This window comes from Callorhinchus milii, unplaced genomic scaffold (assembly GCF_018977255.1).
Source record: "Callorhinchus milii isolate IMCB2004 unplaced genomic scaffold, IMCB_Cmil_1.0 Scaffold3, whole genome shotgun sequence".
In the NCBI taxonomy this organism is placed as follows: Eukaryota; Metazoa; Chordata; class Chondrichthyes; order Chimaeriformes; family Callorhinchidae; genus Callorhinchus; species Callorhinchus milii.
The window spans coordinates 7,156,359-7,174,115 of record NW_024704744.1 but is presented as its reverse complement, the minus strand read 5'-3'; the positions used below and the strand labels follow the sequence as shown (position 1 = coordinate 7,174,115).

General features: G+C 42.2%; 1 protein-coding gene across 1 annotated transcript in view; it reads right to left on the bottom strand.

Moving 5' to 3' along the window:
* Positions 1–17,757, bottom strand: part of zmp:0000000760 (collagen alpha-1(XXI) chain) — a 36,014-nt gene that overhangs the window by 12,797 nt on the left and 5,460 nt on the right. Inside the window, exons 2-16 of the mRNA XM_007894067.2 lie at positions 17,241–17,361; positions 15,746–16,570; positions 12,703–13,317; positions 11,966–12,089; positions 10,472–10,865; positions 9,285–9,362; positions 8,437–8,532; positions 8,055–8,108; positions 6,791–6,844; positions 6,651–6,704; positions 5,382–5,435; positions 4,816–4,869; positions 3,628–3,681; positions 3,273–3,326; positions 1,576–1,629 (exon numbers count right to left, since the gene is read on the bottom strand). Of these exons, the coding sequence (XP_007892258.2) occupies positions 1,576–1,629; positions 3,273–3,326; positions 3,628–3,681; positions 4,816–4,869; positions 5,382–5,435; positions 6,651–6,704; positions 6,791–6,844; positions 8,055–8,108; positions 8,437–8,532; positions 9,285–9,362; positions 10,472–10,865; positions 11,966–12,089; positions 12,703–13,317; positions 15,746–16,570; positions 17,241–17,334 (2,658 nt within the window). The 5' untranslated portion in view covers positions 17,335–17,361. The remainder of the gene's footprint in view (positions 1–1,575; positions 1,630–3,272; positions 3,327–3,627; positions 3,682–4,815; positions 4,870–5,381; positions 5,436–6,650; positions 6,705–6,790; positions 6,845–8,054; positions 8,109–8,436; positions 8,533–9,284; positions 9,363–10,471; positions 10,866–11,965; positions 12,090–12,702; positions 13,318–15,745; positions 16,571–17,240; positions 17,362–17,757) is intronic.

The window sequence follows — 17,757 nt, the reverse complement described above, 5'->3', positions numbered from 1 at the left end:
CATAATTGACAGGTGGTGATTACAATGGAGCTGTATAAAGTATTTGTATCAGCAGTAATTCAATCATTGGGGAGTAATCCCATCAATAGACCCAGACAAGCCCCTTTTCATACTCAAAAATTATCCTTGCGTATCAGGAATCTGGGAATAGTAGCACTGAGAGAGAGGTGGATATTGTGGGCAGTTTCAAAAGGAAATTGGGTAGTATTTTTCTGGTGAAGGGTTGGGGGAGGTAAGAGATAAGGAAAGATGTTCTTTGTAAATGAAGATTATAGTGTTAATATTTCCTACACATTGGAATTTCCCTGACTCTGGAATGGTGTGTGCACTCTCCATGGAGGGACACATCCTACTTACCTAATTCTGGAAAGTATTAGGCACAGGTTGGCAAGAGCTAAGGCTTGGGGGTCCCTGAGTTTGCTTTGCAGTAGTACTGGGGTTTAACCAGCTAAAACCACATATCTTACCATTGTGAGCAGTGTCTAGCAAGCTTCCCGCTGCTTGTCCAGCTAGGACAACCCTACCCATTCAGAGTTTTGACTTGCAGGCTTAACAGGAGCTGAGTGGGAAGAATCCCTGCTCACAATGGTGAAGGGAATGAAAGGCGAGCAGCACAGGAAGAAGAAAAAGGAGAGATGGTGTTTAAAAATGAACCAGCCAGGCAATTATTTTTCCCTGCACATTCCAGTTTCCTATGTTTAAAGGTCTGCATGTTATCAGAAACAACACATGAGTTTGGTGTTGAAGGCCCATCAGGATGTAAAATGTGTTTCCTGCATAGAACAACAACAACACAACAACACAACAACAACAACAAATGTTACATTTATAGAACACCTTTCACATCAGGAGGACGTCCCAAAGAACCCAATGAGGTCAAATAGTTTCATGACTTCTCAGATCTGTTCCATCTTTACAGACAATGAAATTGGCAGGTGGGCAGAAGGGCTGTTAAGATGGTTTGAAGGTGCACTCAGGTGGAGGGTAGCAAAGAGAGTTTTATTCTGATTTCTAATCTGTGGTGTAGATAATAATAACAAATGACAACAGAAAATTGCATTTATATAGCTCCTTTCATGTCGGAAGGACGTCCCAAGGCACTGGACAGTGAAGGCAATTGCAGCCAAGCTGGGGGCTGAGTTGGAGAGCAGGGGCAGGGGTGGAAGTGGGAAGATAATTGAAGGCACGGTCAACGAGGAAGGTCTTGAGACAGACGGGCCTTGAAGTATACAAGGTAGGGGCTGAGGTGGAGGGGCTCTGGGATGGAGTCCCAGAGGGTGGAGGCAGAATGGCTGAAGGTCAAACCTCCAATGGTGAAGAGGGCAGGGCGGCAGTCAATGCCTTCCTAGCGGAGGGAGCGGACAGGTTGGTAAAGTTTTAGTAGGTCAGAGAGGTAGTGAGAAGCAACACTATGCTTCAAAGTCCTTGGGCATGGGAGCCTTTCATACTCTCAACAAATTCAAGGAGCAGAAAGGTTTGCCTCTCCCCAGCAGTGATATTCATCATCTCCATGACCAGCAGATCCATCAAAAATATTTCAGTGGTTTACATGATGGATTGCAGAACGTGACTCACAGGTTTTCCCTTTGTGCCCTGGTAACCCTGCAATCCTGGATCGCCCACAAGACCCTGCAAAGAAACATTTCAACTCAAGTTGTTTATAAAGGATTTATTTCGAACGGACAATCAAAAACACCATAAAAAACACATGAGCCTCAATATGTGTGTGTGTGTGTGAGTGAGTGTGTGAGTGTGTGTGTGTGTGTGTGAGTGTGTATGTATAGATACATATACGGTCTTAATAACTTATATTTATGTTGAGTTGTTCATGTAGGATACCTCTCAGAAAACTTTACAATAATGGGTCAGAACCAAGGAAGGGAAAAAGGAGAGGGGGAGGTAGTAGAAGTGATAATAATAATAATAATAATAATAATAATAATAATAATAATAATAATAATAATAATAATAATAATAATAATAATAATAATAATAATAATAATAATAATAATAATAATAATAATAATAATCCTTGCATTTGATATAGCGCTTTTCACGTCGGGAGGACGTCCCAAAGCGCTTCACAGAACACACTGTAAAGTGAATTGACTGTATATTTGTGGGCGAACGCAGCAGCCAATTGCGCACAGCAATGTCCCACAAACAGTCATAGATTGAAAATGACCAATTTATTATTGTTTTTTGTTTTGGAGGGATTATTATTAGACTCTGTGTGGAGTAAGGAAACTTGTCCAAGGTTTCGCCCTGACCTGCCTGGAATTGAACTCTGGTCTCTCGCTTGCAAAGCGAGTGCTCTAACCACTGAGCTACAGGACTCCACGATGTATTAACAAAATACACAGTCACCAATCTACAGTAAAGGTGTTTCCTTAGATCAGAAATGCAAAGGCGGAATTTTTACGCCATCTAGAATAATCCTTACAAGCCTTTCACCTGAGGAGGACATATGTCAAAACTCCTTGCAGGATTTACAGTACAGTGGAGTGACTGTGTGTTTGTGTGGGTGAGAATCTACTGTTAAGTGATGTGACCAAGACACAGTTATTATATAATGTCTTGTGGATGTTTTGAGTCGAAACAGGACATTTTTGAGGTTTATTTAAGAAGCTTAAAGTAATTCATAATAAATGCTCTCCATTCACCTCAGTGACATTTTAATGTGAGCATTATCATTGCTTAATGTAATCCGTTCTAATGTTTGTTTTGTTATTATTCTTTGTTCCTCTTTGCTCCTTCAAAGTTTATCACATAGAAATATTAAAATAAAAAAATTGCACAAGAATGGGGCAGCCCCAATGTGCGGTGAATGGAGCTGTAGTTTACAGACCAGCTGGAGCTTGTTGGATTGAATTGAATCCCAGTCGCTGCTGAGTTCGCTGGTCTCAAGAGGTTAAATCAGCCCTAGCCTTGCTGGGGTCAGAGGGGGGCAAAATCAGCTGTGTTTTCTGCGCCTTGTCCCCTCCAGCACCCTCTACTGATAAAGCACATTTATGGCAGAGAGGTGGGAAGAAATCAGAGCTGTGATACCCTCTACAGTCGAGTGGTCTGCCGACACTCACTGGCAAGGCTCACACATGAACAATAAGCACGAGAGGGCAACCAGAGCCTGTGGAACCACCCTCCAGACAGAGAAGGGCCAGGAACCTGGAGCAGAGGCACTTACCAATGAGGGGGAAACATTCGAAAAATAAATGAACGCAAAAAACATTTAAAAACACACGAAAAACATGCAAAACAAAAGACAGAATTACCCTGGTTCCTGGTGGGCCTTGGTCGCCTTTGACACCATGGAACCCCTCGTCACCCTGAAAAATTGTACAAAGGTCATAGAGTATAATAATAATAATAATCCTTGCATTTGTTATAGATCCTTATCACGTAATTGAGACGACTCCAAGTGCTTCGTAGAATATATTATAAATTGAGTTGACTGTATATTTTGTGTGTCAAACGCGGCAGCCAATTGCGCACAGCAGGGGAAAAAATTATTCTATGTAATAATATAATCAGACAGGCAAAGTGACATTTACTAGGAATGTTACCAGGGCTGATTGGACACAGCTACCAAAGAAAGGGATATTTGTAATTATAAATAATTCTCCTTACCTTTATTCCTGGAAATCCCCAAATGCCTTCTTGTCCCACGATGCCTCTAGCTCCCTGAGGAGGTGAACAGGAATACAATAAACAGCAAAGTTACTCCTATATGACAGGATTATTTTAATGGTAATATCCAGATACTGCTTGTGAGTGACTGTCACCATTTTTATAGTGTCTGCTTTCAGCTTATCGAATTCTCTCAGTTACTATCTATTTCGCTTTGCTCAAAATAACTTCTCTTTGAGGTTGTACAATGTGCATTGACTTCACATAGATACAAATACTAAATAGAAAACTAGGATACATTATGTTGTCTCTTCCTTCTGAGGAGAGCATATCAATAATCCTTCAGGCGGTAGTATTGTCCTAAATCATTGCTGCTGATGAATTGTAAATTCTTTAATCAACAAGAGAGATAGTCAAGAGCCTTCAATATTGAGAGGTTGTAGTTACAGGAAACTCAAAAAGTTGGAAAGCAACAGCAACAAGTTGCTTTTATAATATCCAATTCTCTTTTCAAATATTCCTATCCTCCTTAATGGGGGAGGCAAGCAGGGCTCTTTAGTGTTGACTTGGTTCCCAAGTGACATGTCTGGCAATGAAATACCTCCTTTGTGGCAGTCTTAGTAATCTGATTTCCAAACCTGGGAACATAAACCATAAGTCCACAGATCTCTAAGGCATTGTTGATGACAGACCAGTTGGCCTGCCTCAATGGCACTAATGGCAGAGATTATTCCCTCTCGGCTCCTGTTATCCCTGCAATCCAAAGCCCTAATGGATAGAGTGGTCCTACCTGGCCAAGCAATGGGAAGCTTCTCAGACAGTATTTTGAATGGCAATTTATGATGTTTTAGCTAAATTCCAGCAGTACTGCTACACACCCTGGGGTCTTCAAGCCTGTGTTACCAGGAAGCGTATCTGAGGTCAGGACGCAGGATTTATTGAAGAAACAGCTTGATGTTATATAGGGACTACAGTAGCATGGATATTCCAAAAGGATGAAAACAAATTGGCTGAATGTTGAAGTTGAATGTTCTTCATCTGAACATCTATTGCAAACTTGCAATAAATTGTTATATCTAGATAAAATTTGTGGTGTCGCATAACGCATCTCTTATGATAAATTCCAGATGGTTATGCAAACTGGTACAGCGCTATGTTTATTTATAATTCTTGTTATCTAATACATACCTTTTCACCTTTTGGCCCTACTTCTCCTCTTGCTCCAGGTTCTCCCAACACTCCCTGAAACAAAGCAGTCGCTTCTGAGAAAATTGAAAGCAGTTTGTTTGTCCTTTCTCTCTGACCTCTGATAATCCTTGCATTTTGATATATGGCCTTATCACGGCGTCGAGACATCTCAAAGCACGTCACAAAATTGACTGTAAAGTGAATCGACTTTGTATTTTGTGGGTGGATGTAGCAGCCAGTTGCTCACAGCAGTGAACCACAAACACAGTTGTGGATTGAGTGAACAAATGTAGTATTAGAGTGTGATACAGTGGTACAGCCTAGACTGTGAGCTCATGGAGATTGAACCCACAACCTTCTGTCTCCCCGAGGTCAGAGTGCTATGAGAGTGCTACAAAATAAGCAAGTTTGACACATTAATAATTCACTGACTGATACACAGGATGGAGTGCAATAACCTGCCCTGTATTATAGCACAGTGCATTTTATGGATTCCACCACCCCCCACCCCGACCCCACTGCAATCAAAGATTACATTATAACAAGACTTTACTGTATAAACTCACCTTAAACCCCACACCTCCTTGAAATCCCTTGTATCCTTTAGGACCTGGTACACCCTGACAGGAAAGAGCAAATGCATTTGCTTGAATGTGGAATAAATCTATTCCTGGGAATCGTTTAGAAAATAAATGATTGACACGATGAGGTGTAAAATACGATACCTGGGACAGATTCACAAACAAACAGCATTATCAACTATAGGGATATGGGAAGCCAGCACAGACACGGTGGAACTCTTCTGTTGCTATATGTACATTTCTAGGTTTTTTGGTTCCTGACAGTATCAGAAATGTGTCACCCTACCTATGGGTCCCCGCTCCAGATTGGTTCAACAATAACAGGAGCAACAGCGATTTATATTTCGACAGCGTCCCTTCACATGAAAATCAACATGCCAAAGCGTAAGATGAAAGAGAACTGATCAGAAATTAGGTGAATATGGTCAACATTCAACTAGTCTGCACCAGCAACAACCCGTGAATGGCAATGAAATGAGCAACTCAATTTGGCAATATATTTATGAATCAGGAGAGGAATATAACCAAGTTGCAGTAGAATTCCAGTGGGTCAGAACACTGCATATTTTCTTACTGGAATTACTTGCAAATTTGTTTCTGAGTGTAGCACAATAAACCCCACTGTGCGTTAACATTTGTTAGCCATGACTATGCTTAAGAGGATCAAACTGTCCAAACCAGACTGAGAGTTTCACCTATGTTTGCTACTTATCCAAGAAAATGTCACTGTTTGGAAGGGAATGTGCACTCTCTCCTTGAAGGGACACATCTTATTTATCAAATTCCAGAGCGCATTTGACATAGGTTAGGAAGAGCCAAGACTTGAGAGTCCCAAAGTGTGCATTGGGATTACTACTGGAGTCTAACCAGCTAAAACTGCATAGCTTGCCAATGAGAGCACTGTCTGGCAAGCTTTCCACTGCTTGTCCAACTGGGACCACCCTACCTGTTAAGGCTTTGGCTTCTGGGAGAGATTAACTGGAGCAGAGAGGGGAAAAATCCCTGCCCCCAGTGACTGGTCTGCTCATCAAAGTACTGCTGATGAGCCAAGCTGCCTGGACTGTATTCAACAGTGCCTTGGAGTACTGTGGGTCCCACTGACTCAGAAAATAGACGGCCGGTTTACAAGCACAATGTATTGGAGCTAGCTCAACCCCAAGAAGGACCGCCCCGTTATCTCTTTCGCTCCCCCCACCAACCCTCCCAAAAAGTGGAAATGTTAAAGTAGAAAATTGCTCTACAGAAAAAACTTACACTTTGGCCTGGTCTTCCTGACACTCCTTTGTTTCCCTTTATTCCAACGATGCCCTAGAGTGAAAGAAAACCTTCAGATAAAGGTCCAAACAGATCAATACAAAGAAAACAAAACCTCATTAAAACAATGAAAACCTCACCTGAGGTCCGGTGTCACCAAACCTCCCATAAGCGCCTGTGTCACCTCTTATGCCCTACATGAAAAAACAGTCACAGCTCAATATATAGTTTTAAACATTAACCTCCAATGAATATAACAATAATAATCCTTGCGTTTGATATAGAGCCTTATCAAGTCTTTGAGACGTCTCAAAGCGCTTCACACAATTTATTGTAAATTGGATTTACTGTGTAGCTCAGTGGTTAGAGCACTCGCCTCGCAAGCGAGAGATCTGGGTTCGATTCCCGGCAGGGCGAAACCTTGGGCAAGTTTCCTTACTCCACATGCCTGATAATAATCCCTCAAGAAAAAAAACAATAATAAGTTGGTCACTCAATCCACGACTGTTTGTGGGACACTGCTGTGCGCAATTGGCTGCCGCGTTTTGCCCACAAATATACAATCAATTCACTTTACAGTCTATCCTGTGAAGCACTTTGAGACGTCTAGAAGAACGTGAAAAGCGCTATATCAAATGCAAGGATTATTATTATTATTAGAAGCCAATTACACAAGGCAATGTTTGGAAGGCGAGCATTGCTGTGCGCAATTGGCTGCCGCGTTCGCCCACAAATGTACAGTCAATTCACTTTACAGTGTGTTCTGTGAAGCGCTTTGGGACGTCCTCCCGACGTGAAAAGCGCTATATCAAATGCAAAGATTATTATTATTATTATTATTATGTTAACCACTGTGCTATAGGACTGTGAAAATAACCCCAATTCCTCTACTTTACTGTTAGGTTATACCACTCATTCCGGATATTATCTTAATTCCCTGGATGGACACACTGCTTAGCTATTTCCAGAGATTGTAGGCACAGGATTGCAAGATTGGGAACCGCAGTGTGTGCATTGAGGTACTACTGGAGTTTAACCAACAAAAACCACACAGCTTGACTGGCAAACTTCCCCCTGCTTGTCCAGCTAAATAATGCTACCCTTCAGGGAGTTGACTTGCAGGATTAATAAGGGTCGAGAATTCCTATCAGGATATCTAGTCTGTCATCATTTGGAGAACTGGAGAACTGTGGACATGTCTGGCTCAGGACCCAGACCACAGAAACCACCACATTGTGAGAGGTTTCACCAATGAACCAGCTCAGTCCCAAGGAGTTAGTAAGTACAGCAAGCCCAAGTTAAATTGCCTTACCCGTACCTCCGGAGGATATCAGTTAAGACAAAATCGCTTTACAGGATAAGACTAGGTGGAATTTCAGGCCCAGTGGCATGTGTCATTTTTACCTGGTTTCCTGGTCTTCCAGGCTCTCCGGCTGTGCCTTTTTGCCCTTCCTGCCCCTAGTGTGAAGATAATTACACTCAGATTATACGTGCCGAGTAATGCATGCAGAGAGTGCGGACAAATGCAGCAAGCAAGTGGAGAGCACAAGAAGAGGAGTGAAGTAGAGATATGGAGATTCCAGATTTGTAGATGAGGGTGAGGATCTAGAAATCGATCTGCTGAGAGACAGGGGCACAGTGGAGCCTGGCAAGGACTAAGGTGATGGGTGTACAAAGTTTTGTGTGGGTAAAGATTCAGGTTGTAGAGTTTTGGATGAATTGCAGCTCATGGATGGTAAAGCTAGGGAGAGCAGTAAGGAACTATGAAAAAGGATGCATTCATTACCTGTGGACCTGTACTACCCTGTGCTCCTGGTTGTCCATGGGAACACTTGCAATGCGGTAGATCCCCAGCAAGACTGTACTCTACACTTCCGTCACACTGAAACAGGAATTGGTAAATCTATCACAGTTAAACAACGAACAAGGACTTAAGCTCACAATAATCCACACGATCACAATGACTGCTTCAGATGAAGAAGGTTCTGCTGCACACATTCGATCTCATTAATCATTAAAGGTAAAGCCACTCTGATTTAATTACTTTACATAGAAAGTAGGAAATGTGTGTAATAGATTATCCAGCAAGGCAGAATTCAATTGGAAATTGGATAGCCTTTGTATCTGGCAATTAAATTAATGGTCCCTTTCAACTTCCCCTTCATCCCCTCCCCATCCTTCACTACAGCACAATGGTAGAGAGTGAAGGAATCTCTGCTCTAAAAATAGTGCCAATTCTATGCCACAGATTAGGCATCTGACAGAATCTTTTAGGATTCCTGTTCTTCTCAACTGAAAATCTACTTCCCGTGGAGCCAAATAGGGAAACGGTGGACCTGCTGATGACGGGGGATCAAGAAATCACAGACCAGCACCAATGATCGACAGAGGAAGAAATTAGCAACACTTGGTCCCAAGTCCTGTGTGATAGGGCTCATGATGGTCAGAACAAGTTAACTTGCAAATTTCACCCCAATTTGTGTTTCTAAATTCAAAACGAGGTAAGATTACAATGGATTTTTTGACCCCATACATCAAATCAGGGTAAATCTAGCCACTCTGAGAATGGTTCACTGGATTTATTTGTAAAACGTCGAAAACCGTTTTAAAATAGTCTGAATGTAACACACTCACCAGATCTGAAAGCTCACAACATCCTTCTGAAAAGGCTTTGTCCGCATTACAATACAGCTCCAGTTGCTGCAGATCGAGCTAAAGAACAAACACCCAAAAGTTTATCAAGTGACATTTTGCTATCCAAACAGTACAGTGCCCAGCCAAGACTGTCAAGCGGCTTGGGATATCCTCCCGACGTGAATGGCATAATATATATTTAATATACGCTTTTATTGTATTACTATGGGATTTACTTTTTTAGTTGCAATGATGACCAAGATAATGTGTTTTTTAAAGAAATAAAATGAAGCTTTTGTTCAACTTTTACAGAGTTAAAGTGGCTCAGTTGTTAGCACTTTTGCCTTTGGGTCAAAATGTTGTGGGTTCAGGACCAATGTCAGATCTTTGAGCATATGTTGACTGGGCAGGCATCTCCAATCATTCAATCACTGCTAGGTGTCATGTTGCACATGCTGAATGAAAACAATATTTACCACAGTTTAAACAATAAAGTTTATAGTTTTATTTTGAGATGCATCAAGTACTTCCGAAACTGAAATATTTCATGCATCTGGTTTTGCTTTCAATTAGACTAAATAACTATACAGTTCTATCACTCCTTCCTCTTGGCTTTTGGATCGTGTGCAAGAGCGCCACCAAGCTGTGATCGACTGGTTGGTGATCCATGGAGTAGGCTGATACTCCAATACAGTCCAAGTGAATCTAGACCAGATGGAATTGTATTCCAAAAGAATGGTGTAGGATTCATGATTTTCAACATGTTTTTGTAGTCTCTTCTGGTCCTCTAGATTTTCTATGTTCCGATTCAGCTTTCCATTAGTTTGGAGATTTGGTTACATTGATATGCAACACAGTCATCAGAGCTTTATTCTTGCATTTGTTAGAAGTACCTTTTCATGTCATCAAAATGTTTCAAAGTGCTTCACAGGATTGCAGTGACTAATGCAGCAGCCACTTTGAGCCCAGCAAATGTCCAAAAAAACAGCCATGAAGTGAATGACTGATTTTATATTTGCACAAAATTGAGCTCAGGTGAAAAACGCAGGGTCAGACTGGAATACGGGTTTTGATCTATAAATCTTTAATCTTTTAATCTATCACCGCTATTTTGAAAATCACACGGGGTTTGTAAAGCGCTCTGAGGCAAGGAATTCCTGCTCTCACACAAGCTGCCAATAACTTACTGAAACTGATGAATCTTCCAGGGCTCGTTTTGCTATTGATGTGTAACCATTCCCACTGATCGGCTGCTTGTCATTAACCTGGGCAGTGCTGACCTCCTTACAGTCTATCAGTAATGTGATCTCATTCTTTTTCACACTAAGCAGTAACTTGTGCCATGAACCATCAAAAAGTACATCGACGGTGGTGAAGGTTTGGAACATCAGTGTGTCAGAGGGAGTTCTATAGAAAAAGTCCAGGGATTTTGAGTCTCCGAAGAAACGGATGCCAACTTGTTCCCTTCCGTCAGCGTCGCTAACTTCCCATAAATTCCAAATGCTCCGGGATGCGTCTCCCAGCATTTTGAACGTGGCTATGATGGAATATTCGGAAGGAATCCCATCTGGATACAAATCTCTAAAGTGAAACATTTGGCGTTGTCAGGTTCGATTATTTTACTGCACTGAAACAAGAACTCAACAATGGCTCATCTTAAACAAATAAGAACATAAGAACGTAAGAATTTTCTTGGTGAAAGAAGACTAAAGTCCATCAAGTACGCTTTCCACCATCCTGACAGTCGCGTGCACATGTCATGTCCCAAACTATACATTGTATCTCAAGATATTATTTCCTAACAGAAATCTATCTAATTTGTCCATGAAAGAACCAACACTTTCTGCTTCCTCCGTCTCCCTCGGGAGCCTGTTCCATACATTTACTACTTGCTCACTGAAATAGTGTTTCCACAGATTTGTTCTGAATTTACCCTCCTTCAATCGCAGGCTGCATCCTCTGATCCTGCTATTCAACACCCTTATGTTTAGCCTTCCTACCTACTCACCCTCCTACCCATCCATATCCCCCTCAACATCCACCAGAAAGTGACAGCAGAATGTTTCAAAGACATCCTGGCAATGGTGGGGCAAATAGGGAGGGGGACATGAGCAGGCTGGTGCTCACTGAGTGAAAGTTAGCGGCCGGGTAGATAACGTTGAATGCGGTCACGAAGGTAGGATGGAGCGAGACTGTGGAAGGATTTGAAGGTGAGAACAAACTTGCTGCAGGGGTGAGGAGCCAATGGATGGGGTTGATAGGTTCACGGGGCCTGGTGTGGGAGAGAACTCGGGCTGCAGTTACATCGCATCTTTCCCATGGTTAAACGCCTGAAAGTGCCTCATAGAGAGTTGAAGCTTGAGTAGGGTGGGAAATCACAAGATCAAAAGATTTGTTAAGATGCTGAAGGCTCTTCTGGCCATTTGATCAGATGCTTCCAGAACACCCACTCTAGCATTGAGTTATGTTTTAAATGTTTGTTGTCCTGGCCTCAATCAACCTTCCTTGTAACCTGTTCGCCTTCCTCTTCCCATCTGGGTCTTTAAATACCTTGAACCTATCTCTTTGACCTATTGTCACTTCCCTTCTTCCTTGCTCAGCATCCAACCCCACCACTGTGAAAGGCACTAAATCTAAATTCAAGTTGTTTTTGTCATGTCTTGCAGTGTGAAAAACCATACCCCATTTCCTTTTTCAGCTGGACTGAAGGACTGAGGCGGAAAGCTGTGTTCTGAGGTTGAGATCCATTCACCTGTGTAATGTCCTCTGATTCAGACACCTGGAATTCCTTCAGAAAGTCAACCCCTGGAGAGAGAGAATAAAAGCCTTTAAAACAAAATCGATTTCTATTTATTCCTACTGATGGGCGAGATCTGATCTGAAGATTTTTTTAAAAAAAGTGAGTGTTATGTTAACAATCAGGTGGTCGTAAAGGGGGAAGCGAAGTTTTGTGACGAAAGAATCTTTAAATCATCAGACCTCCATTTAAGTCACGTACATTACATCAAAAAAGACATCACAGATAAAGAAGAACACATTGACATACAGAGGCTCGTGCACATAGACACACAAGGCCACACACGTGCAGTGCAGCCGCAGACAGGCAAGTGCACGCTAAATAGCGCACGTGTTAGTTACATAAGTTGTGCCATTTTCATGCAACCTTTATATTGAAAGAAAAAGTTGTGCCCCATCAGTTGAAGACATTGATTTTGCAATTAGTCAGATGCTGGACAGGTTGGAGGGGGGAGAGAGTCAAGGAGAGAACAGGTGTAACACAACAGTTCCATTGGTATGTTCAGAAAAGATACAACGAGCTGCCACAAGTGACATCCATACACTGGTCATGCAGTTGAGTGGTGGAACGATGGAAAGGTTCACCGAGCACATGCAAATGCATCCAGTTGACAAGCCGTACCTGGAGCCCTCTCACTCCCTACCGTGCCCTGACACAGCCTCAGCTTACACTGACCGCCCGCCAGCTGCAGTTTGACCTTTTCTAGCAAATTAAAGTCGTCCACGTGATGCAGGTACTGGCTGTGGGGTTGGGAGGCCATGGCTCTCAGCTCCGTCTCGTCCGTGCTTCCGGTCACTCCGATCGTGAAGAGGACAATTCCGGCGTGGTGCGCGGCGCGAGCGGGCACCGTGACATCATCAGCCGACCTGCCGTCTGTCACCACGATAGCCACTCTCCGCACACCCAGACTCAGGCACCTGGCACCTTCCTCCCCTGAGAAGCTCTTCTCGATGAGATGGCGGATGGCCCTGCCAGTGGCTGTCCCCTCCTGCATGTACGAGATCCTCTTCACGGCCTCTTTGATCTCCTCTTTGGTGCGGTGTTGGTCAAGGGTGAACTCGGTCCTGACATTACTGCTGTACTGGACCACTCCCACCCTGGAGCCCTGCCGCCCAATGCTGATGGAATCCACAATTCCGTTGACGAAATCCTTGACCTTCTCGAAGTTCTGAGGGAGAACGCTCTTTGATCCATCCAGCAGAAAGACTAGATCCATGGCTGAATCTCCGCACTTGTCTACAGCAAAGACAGAATAATATAATAGATAGTAAATAGCTTTCAGCCTTGCGTTTGATATATATGCATTTTGCCCACAAAATATACAGTCAATTCAATTCACAGTATATTCTGAGAAGCCCGTTGAGATATCTCAAAGACCTGATAAGGCGCTATGACAAATGCAAGATTATTATATTGGATTATTATTATTATATATAGCATTTCATTACATTGCCAAAATGATGCAAAGCACTTCTTAGGATTTTTACCGTAAAGCGCTTAACTGACAAACAACGGGAAAACATGTTTCGAAACAACAGAGTCGATGCCGTGTTTCACAACACAGATTTCGTAACTCATTCTGTTAATCTATAAAAATACATCACATTTTTCTACTCAATACCTACCCAACAGTAAAATATGTGTTCGGCACACGATGCTGTCGATTGGAAAAACTGGCAAAGTATGCAGCATTCTTAATAAACTTATCATCCCCTTTATTTTTTTTTTTAATAAGAATGTTTCAGAAAGCAATTGCAAATTTAGTATGAAGCAATGCATAAAATAGAGCTGAGCCCACAGGAATTTGATAACACCAACTATTAGCCTAGCTCAATGGCAGCACTCTCGCCCAAAGTCCCAAATGATTTAGTCTGACATGCCAATGCATTGCTAACTAAGGGTGTTCTGCACTGTTGGATGAAATATTAATGATCACCATTCGAAAAGAGAAGGGAGTTGGCATGTCACACTTCCAGTTTCCTTCACTCAATGAAAAAAATACTTCAATTATTTGATCGCATCCTTCCAGAATACAGTCCTCCCATCATAGTGTTAAACTGTTTCTTAAATGAGCCTAGTGTCCTGGCCTGAACCTCCCTTCCTAGTAAACTTGTTGCAGTCATTAATTACCCTCTATGCGAAAAGTAATACTTCTATTAAATCCTGCAATATAAAACACCACCTACACATTTCTAGGTTTAAGTGGGATGCATGGAAGCCTCGGTCTGATTTGGACACTCTTAAGCATGGTGATGGGTTTCTATACGTGTCTGACCTCTGGCTGACCAAAATTCCACTGAATTCCAGTTTTTACTACTCCTGAAGTAAATATGTGGAGTCCTGTAGCTCAGTGGTTAGAGCACTCGCTTTGCAAGCGAGAGACCTGAGTTCAATTCCAGGCAGGGCGAAACCTTGGGCAAGTTTCCTTACTCCACACAGAGCCTAATAATAATCCCTCCAAAACCCAAACAATAATAAATTGTTCATTTTCAATCTACGACTGTTTGTGGGACATTGCTGTGCGCAATTGGCTGCCGCGTTCGCCCATAAATATACAGTCAATTCACTTTACAGTGTGTTCTGTGAAGCGCTTTGGGACATCCTTCCGACGTGAAAAGCGCTATATCAAATGCAAGGATTATTATTTATTATTATGTTTTGTGTATTTATTTACTATAAACACATTTTCTTCCAATGGCTATTGATCTGGTGCTGGCAACTCAGTCGAAATACAAGTTGCACCGAAATTTCTGTGATAGCGATCCAAGAGTGAAAAATGGTTCTATAAAACACAGTCACTGCACTTTACAGTATAACCTGTAAAGCACTTTGAGATGTCTCGATGACATGATAAGTCTACATATTAAATGCAAAGATTATTATATACAATTCCAGTACAATTTACATTTATATTGTGCCTTTCATATCAAGAGGAAGTCTCAAAGTGCTTGAAATTTCAGTATTATATTTATCACACAGAATCTGTTATGAAGCATCAATTTCTTCCGCTCGTAATAATAATAATAATCCTTCCACTTGATGTAGCGCATTATCATATCATTAAGACGTCTCAAAGCTTCACAGAATATTGTAAAGTGGATTGACAGTGCATTTTGTGGGCGAAACGCGGCAGCCAATTGCACACAGCAGTGTCCCACAAACAGTCGTGGATAGAGTGATCAAAATATATCATGTAAGAAGAGCCTATGTGACTGGTTGTCTGAACTGGATGTGGAATCAAGTACGCTGGTGCGATGTGTGTTGAGAGAAGGGTTGAGGAATGTAGCAAGTCGGGTGAATGCAGCATCAGTGAGCCCAGTTCCAGACCCCCTGGTTTAAAGTCGAGGTCAGGTCAAAAGTCAAAGATCCACAGATCCTCTCGAAGAAGAGGTGAATTTATTGAAACAATAATAATCATTGGATTTGATGCAGCGCCTTTAACGGCGAAACATCTCAATGCGCTTCGCAGACAATTGCTCTCAAGGCAAACATGGCCTTGCAATTTCCACGCAGCAAATGTCCCACAAAACATCAATGGCTGCATGACTGATGGCTGAGACACTGGGAAAAACTCCCTTCTCTTCTCATTGACAACGGGATCTTTAACATCCACCTGAAATGTATAAAGTTAATGGTTTAAACTGGCTTCAGGATCAGACCATACCTGGAGAGTTTACATCCTGTTGAACTGATGGACGGACCATTGGATCAACTCCAGGGTCCTGAGGTTGCCGAGAGGCTGGTGTGGGTGATGGCCTGATGGTAGCCGATGGTAACGGCTGTGGTGTGGACATGGTCACTGGAGTTACTCGCGCTTCGTCTGTGGATATAACCTGAGCAGGCGGGGTGGTGTGCACCTCCGAGGGTGATAGGGTCCCGCTGTGCCAGGATCCACTGCCGGTGGTCTGAAATGTCACTGTGGTGGGGTATTGACAGTTGAATCCTGTTGGTTCTTCAGACACAGGAGCAGAACTCTCAAAGTCAAGGCTTTCTAAACAGTCAGACGTAGCAGGGAGTTCAGAATAAGCAGCCACAGGGACCTCAGTGGGTGGAGACTTCTCTAGCAAATACCTTGACGAGGTATCACTATTGTGAGGAATCTTTATGGTGGTAGCATTATTAACGTGTTTGAATGTTTCACTATCAGTGGTATTAGTGGGTGTATCTGTTGAAGTAGAATTCAGCAAGATCTCACTCTCAGTTGTAGCATCAGGTAGATTTGTTGAGTTAGGATGGGGTGACATCTCACTATCAGTTGTAAACGCACCGATTACTATTGAGTTAGGACTCAATAATGTCGTGCTAATAGTCGTACTAGCAGATGGTTTTGTTGAAGTAGGATGCAATAACATCTCACTATCTGTTGCAGTTTCAGATAGTTCTCTTGAGGTATGTTGCAATAACTTTTCACTATCTGTGGTACTAGGAGATGGCCCGTTTGAGGAAATGAGTGAAAATACATCACTATCTGTAGGAGCATCCAATAGATCTGTGGAGACAGACTGTGTTAATACTTTCTCCTCTCTTAGAGCAGCACATAGATTTCTGGAGGTCGGGCTCAATTACCTGAATAACACCCACAAATCCTTCAAGACTTAAAGATGCATCGAGCCCTGTGAAAAAAGTCACAGCGCAAACATCGCCCCTAGAATAGTACTTGGTAAAATTCTTAACAAAGCACAGTCATGTACACGGCACAAGTTATGGGTTCATTTTAGTTCAATTAGAATATTTCCAGGCCTATTATAACTCATTGGAAGAGAGTGTTAGCTTTCAGATGAAAGTGATCTGGGTTCGGACACCCTCAGTCAGTCATTAGGAACAGATGAAAAAATACAAATCAAGTTATGAAACAGAGCTCCCTGTCCCCTCCCTCCTTTATTCTCCATTTATTGAGAATAGAAATAAATCTCTGTGTAATACAAAAAGAAACCAATTGTACTTTAGCGCTTATTCCGGTTTTGTGACACGTCTAGCAAAAAAACTTACAAATTCATGTCCATTCTAACAACCTGGCAAACCAAAAAGTTCAAGCAAATTGTGCTGACAACTAAGTCAAGCATTGCCTTCATGACGTTTCTTCTCAGGTGATGAATCACGCGCAAATTCTAAACATTAAAACATGCTTTGAGCGAGACGAATGAAAAGCACGGGCTGACCTTGAGGTGGAGGTGAAGCCTGACATCTCCAGGTGACGAGAAGCATAAATACAAGAGGACGCACGAGAGGACTGTTTAAATTCAGGGCTTTCATGGCTGGCTCTGATGGTCTCACATACACCTGTGGAAGCAAATCAATAACTACAACATTATAATAATAATATTCTTTACATTTGATACAGTGCCCTTCATGTCGGCAGGATGTCTCAAAGAACTTCACAGGATATACTGTAAAGTGGAGAGACTGTATATATTGAAAGGAAACATAATAGCCACTTCACACACAAACGGAAATAAAGTGAATGACCAGTTTTATTCGGGGATTATCAGCTAGGACATGGAAGAAACTTCATTCTCTTTTCGAATAGTGCTGTGGGATCATTAACGTCCACCAGAGCAGATAGGCAGGCTCTCAGTTTAACCTCTTATCTGAAAGACCCCACCTCCAACATCTCAGCTCTTCACAGAGCTTTTCTGGAAAGTGACTGTACATTGGTGGCAAACACAGAAGCTAATT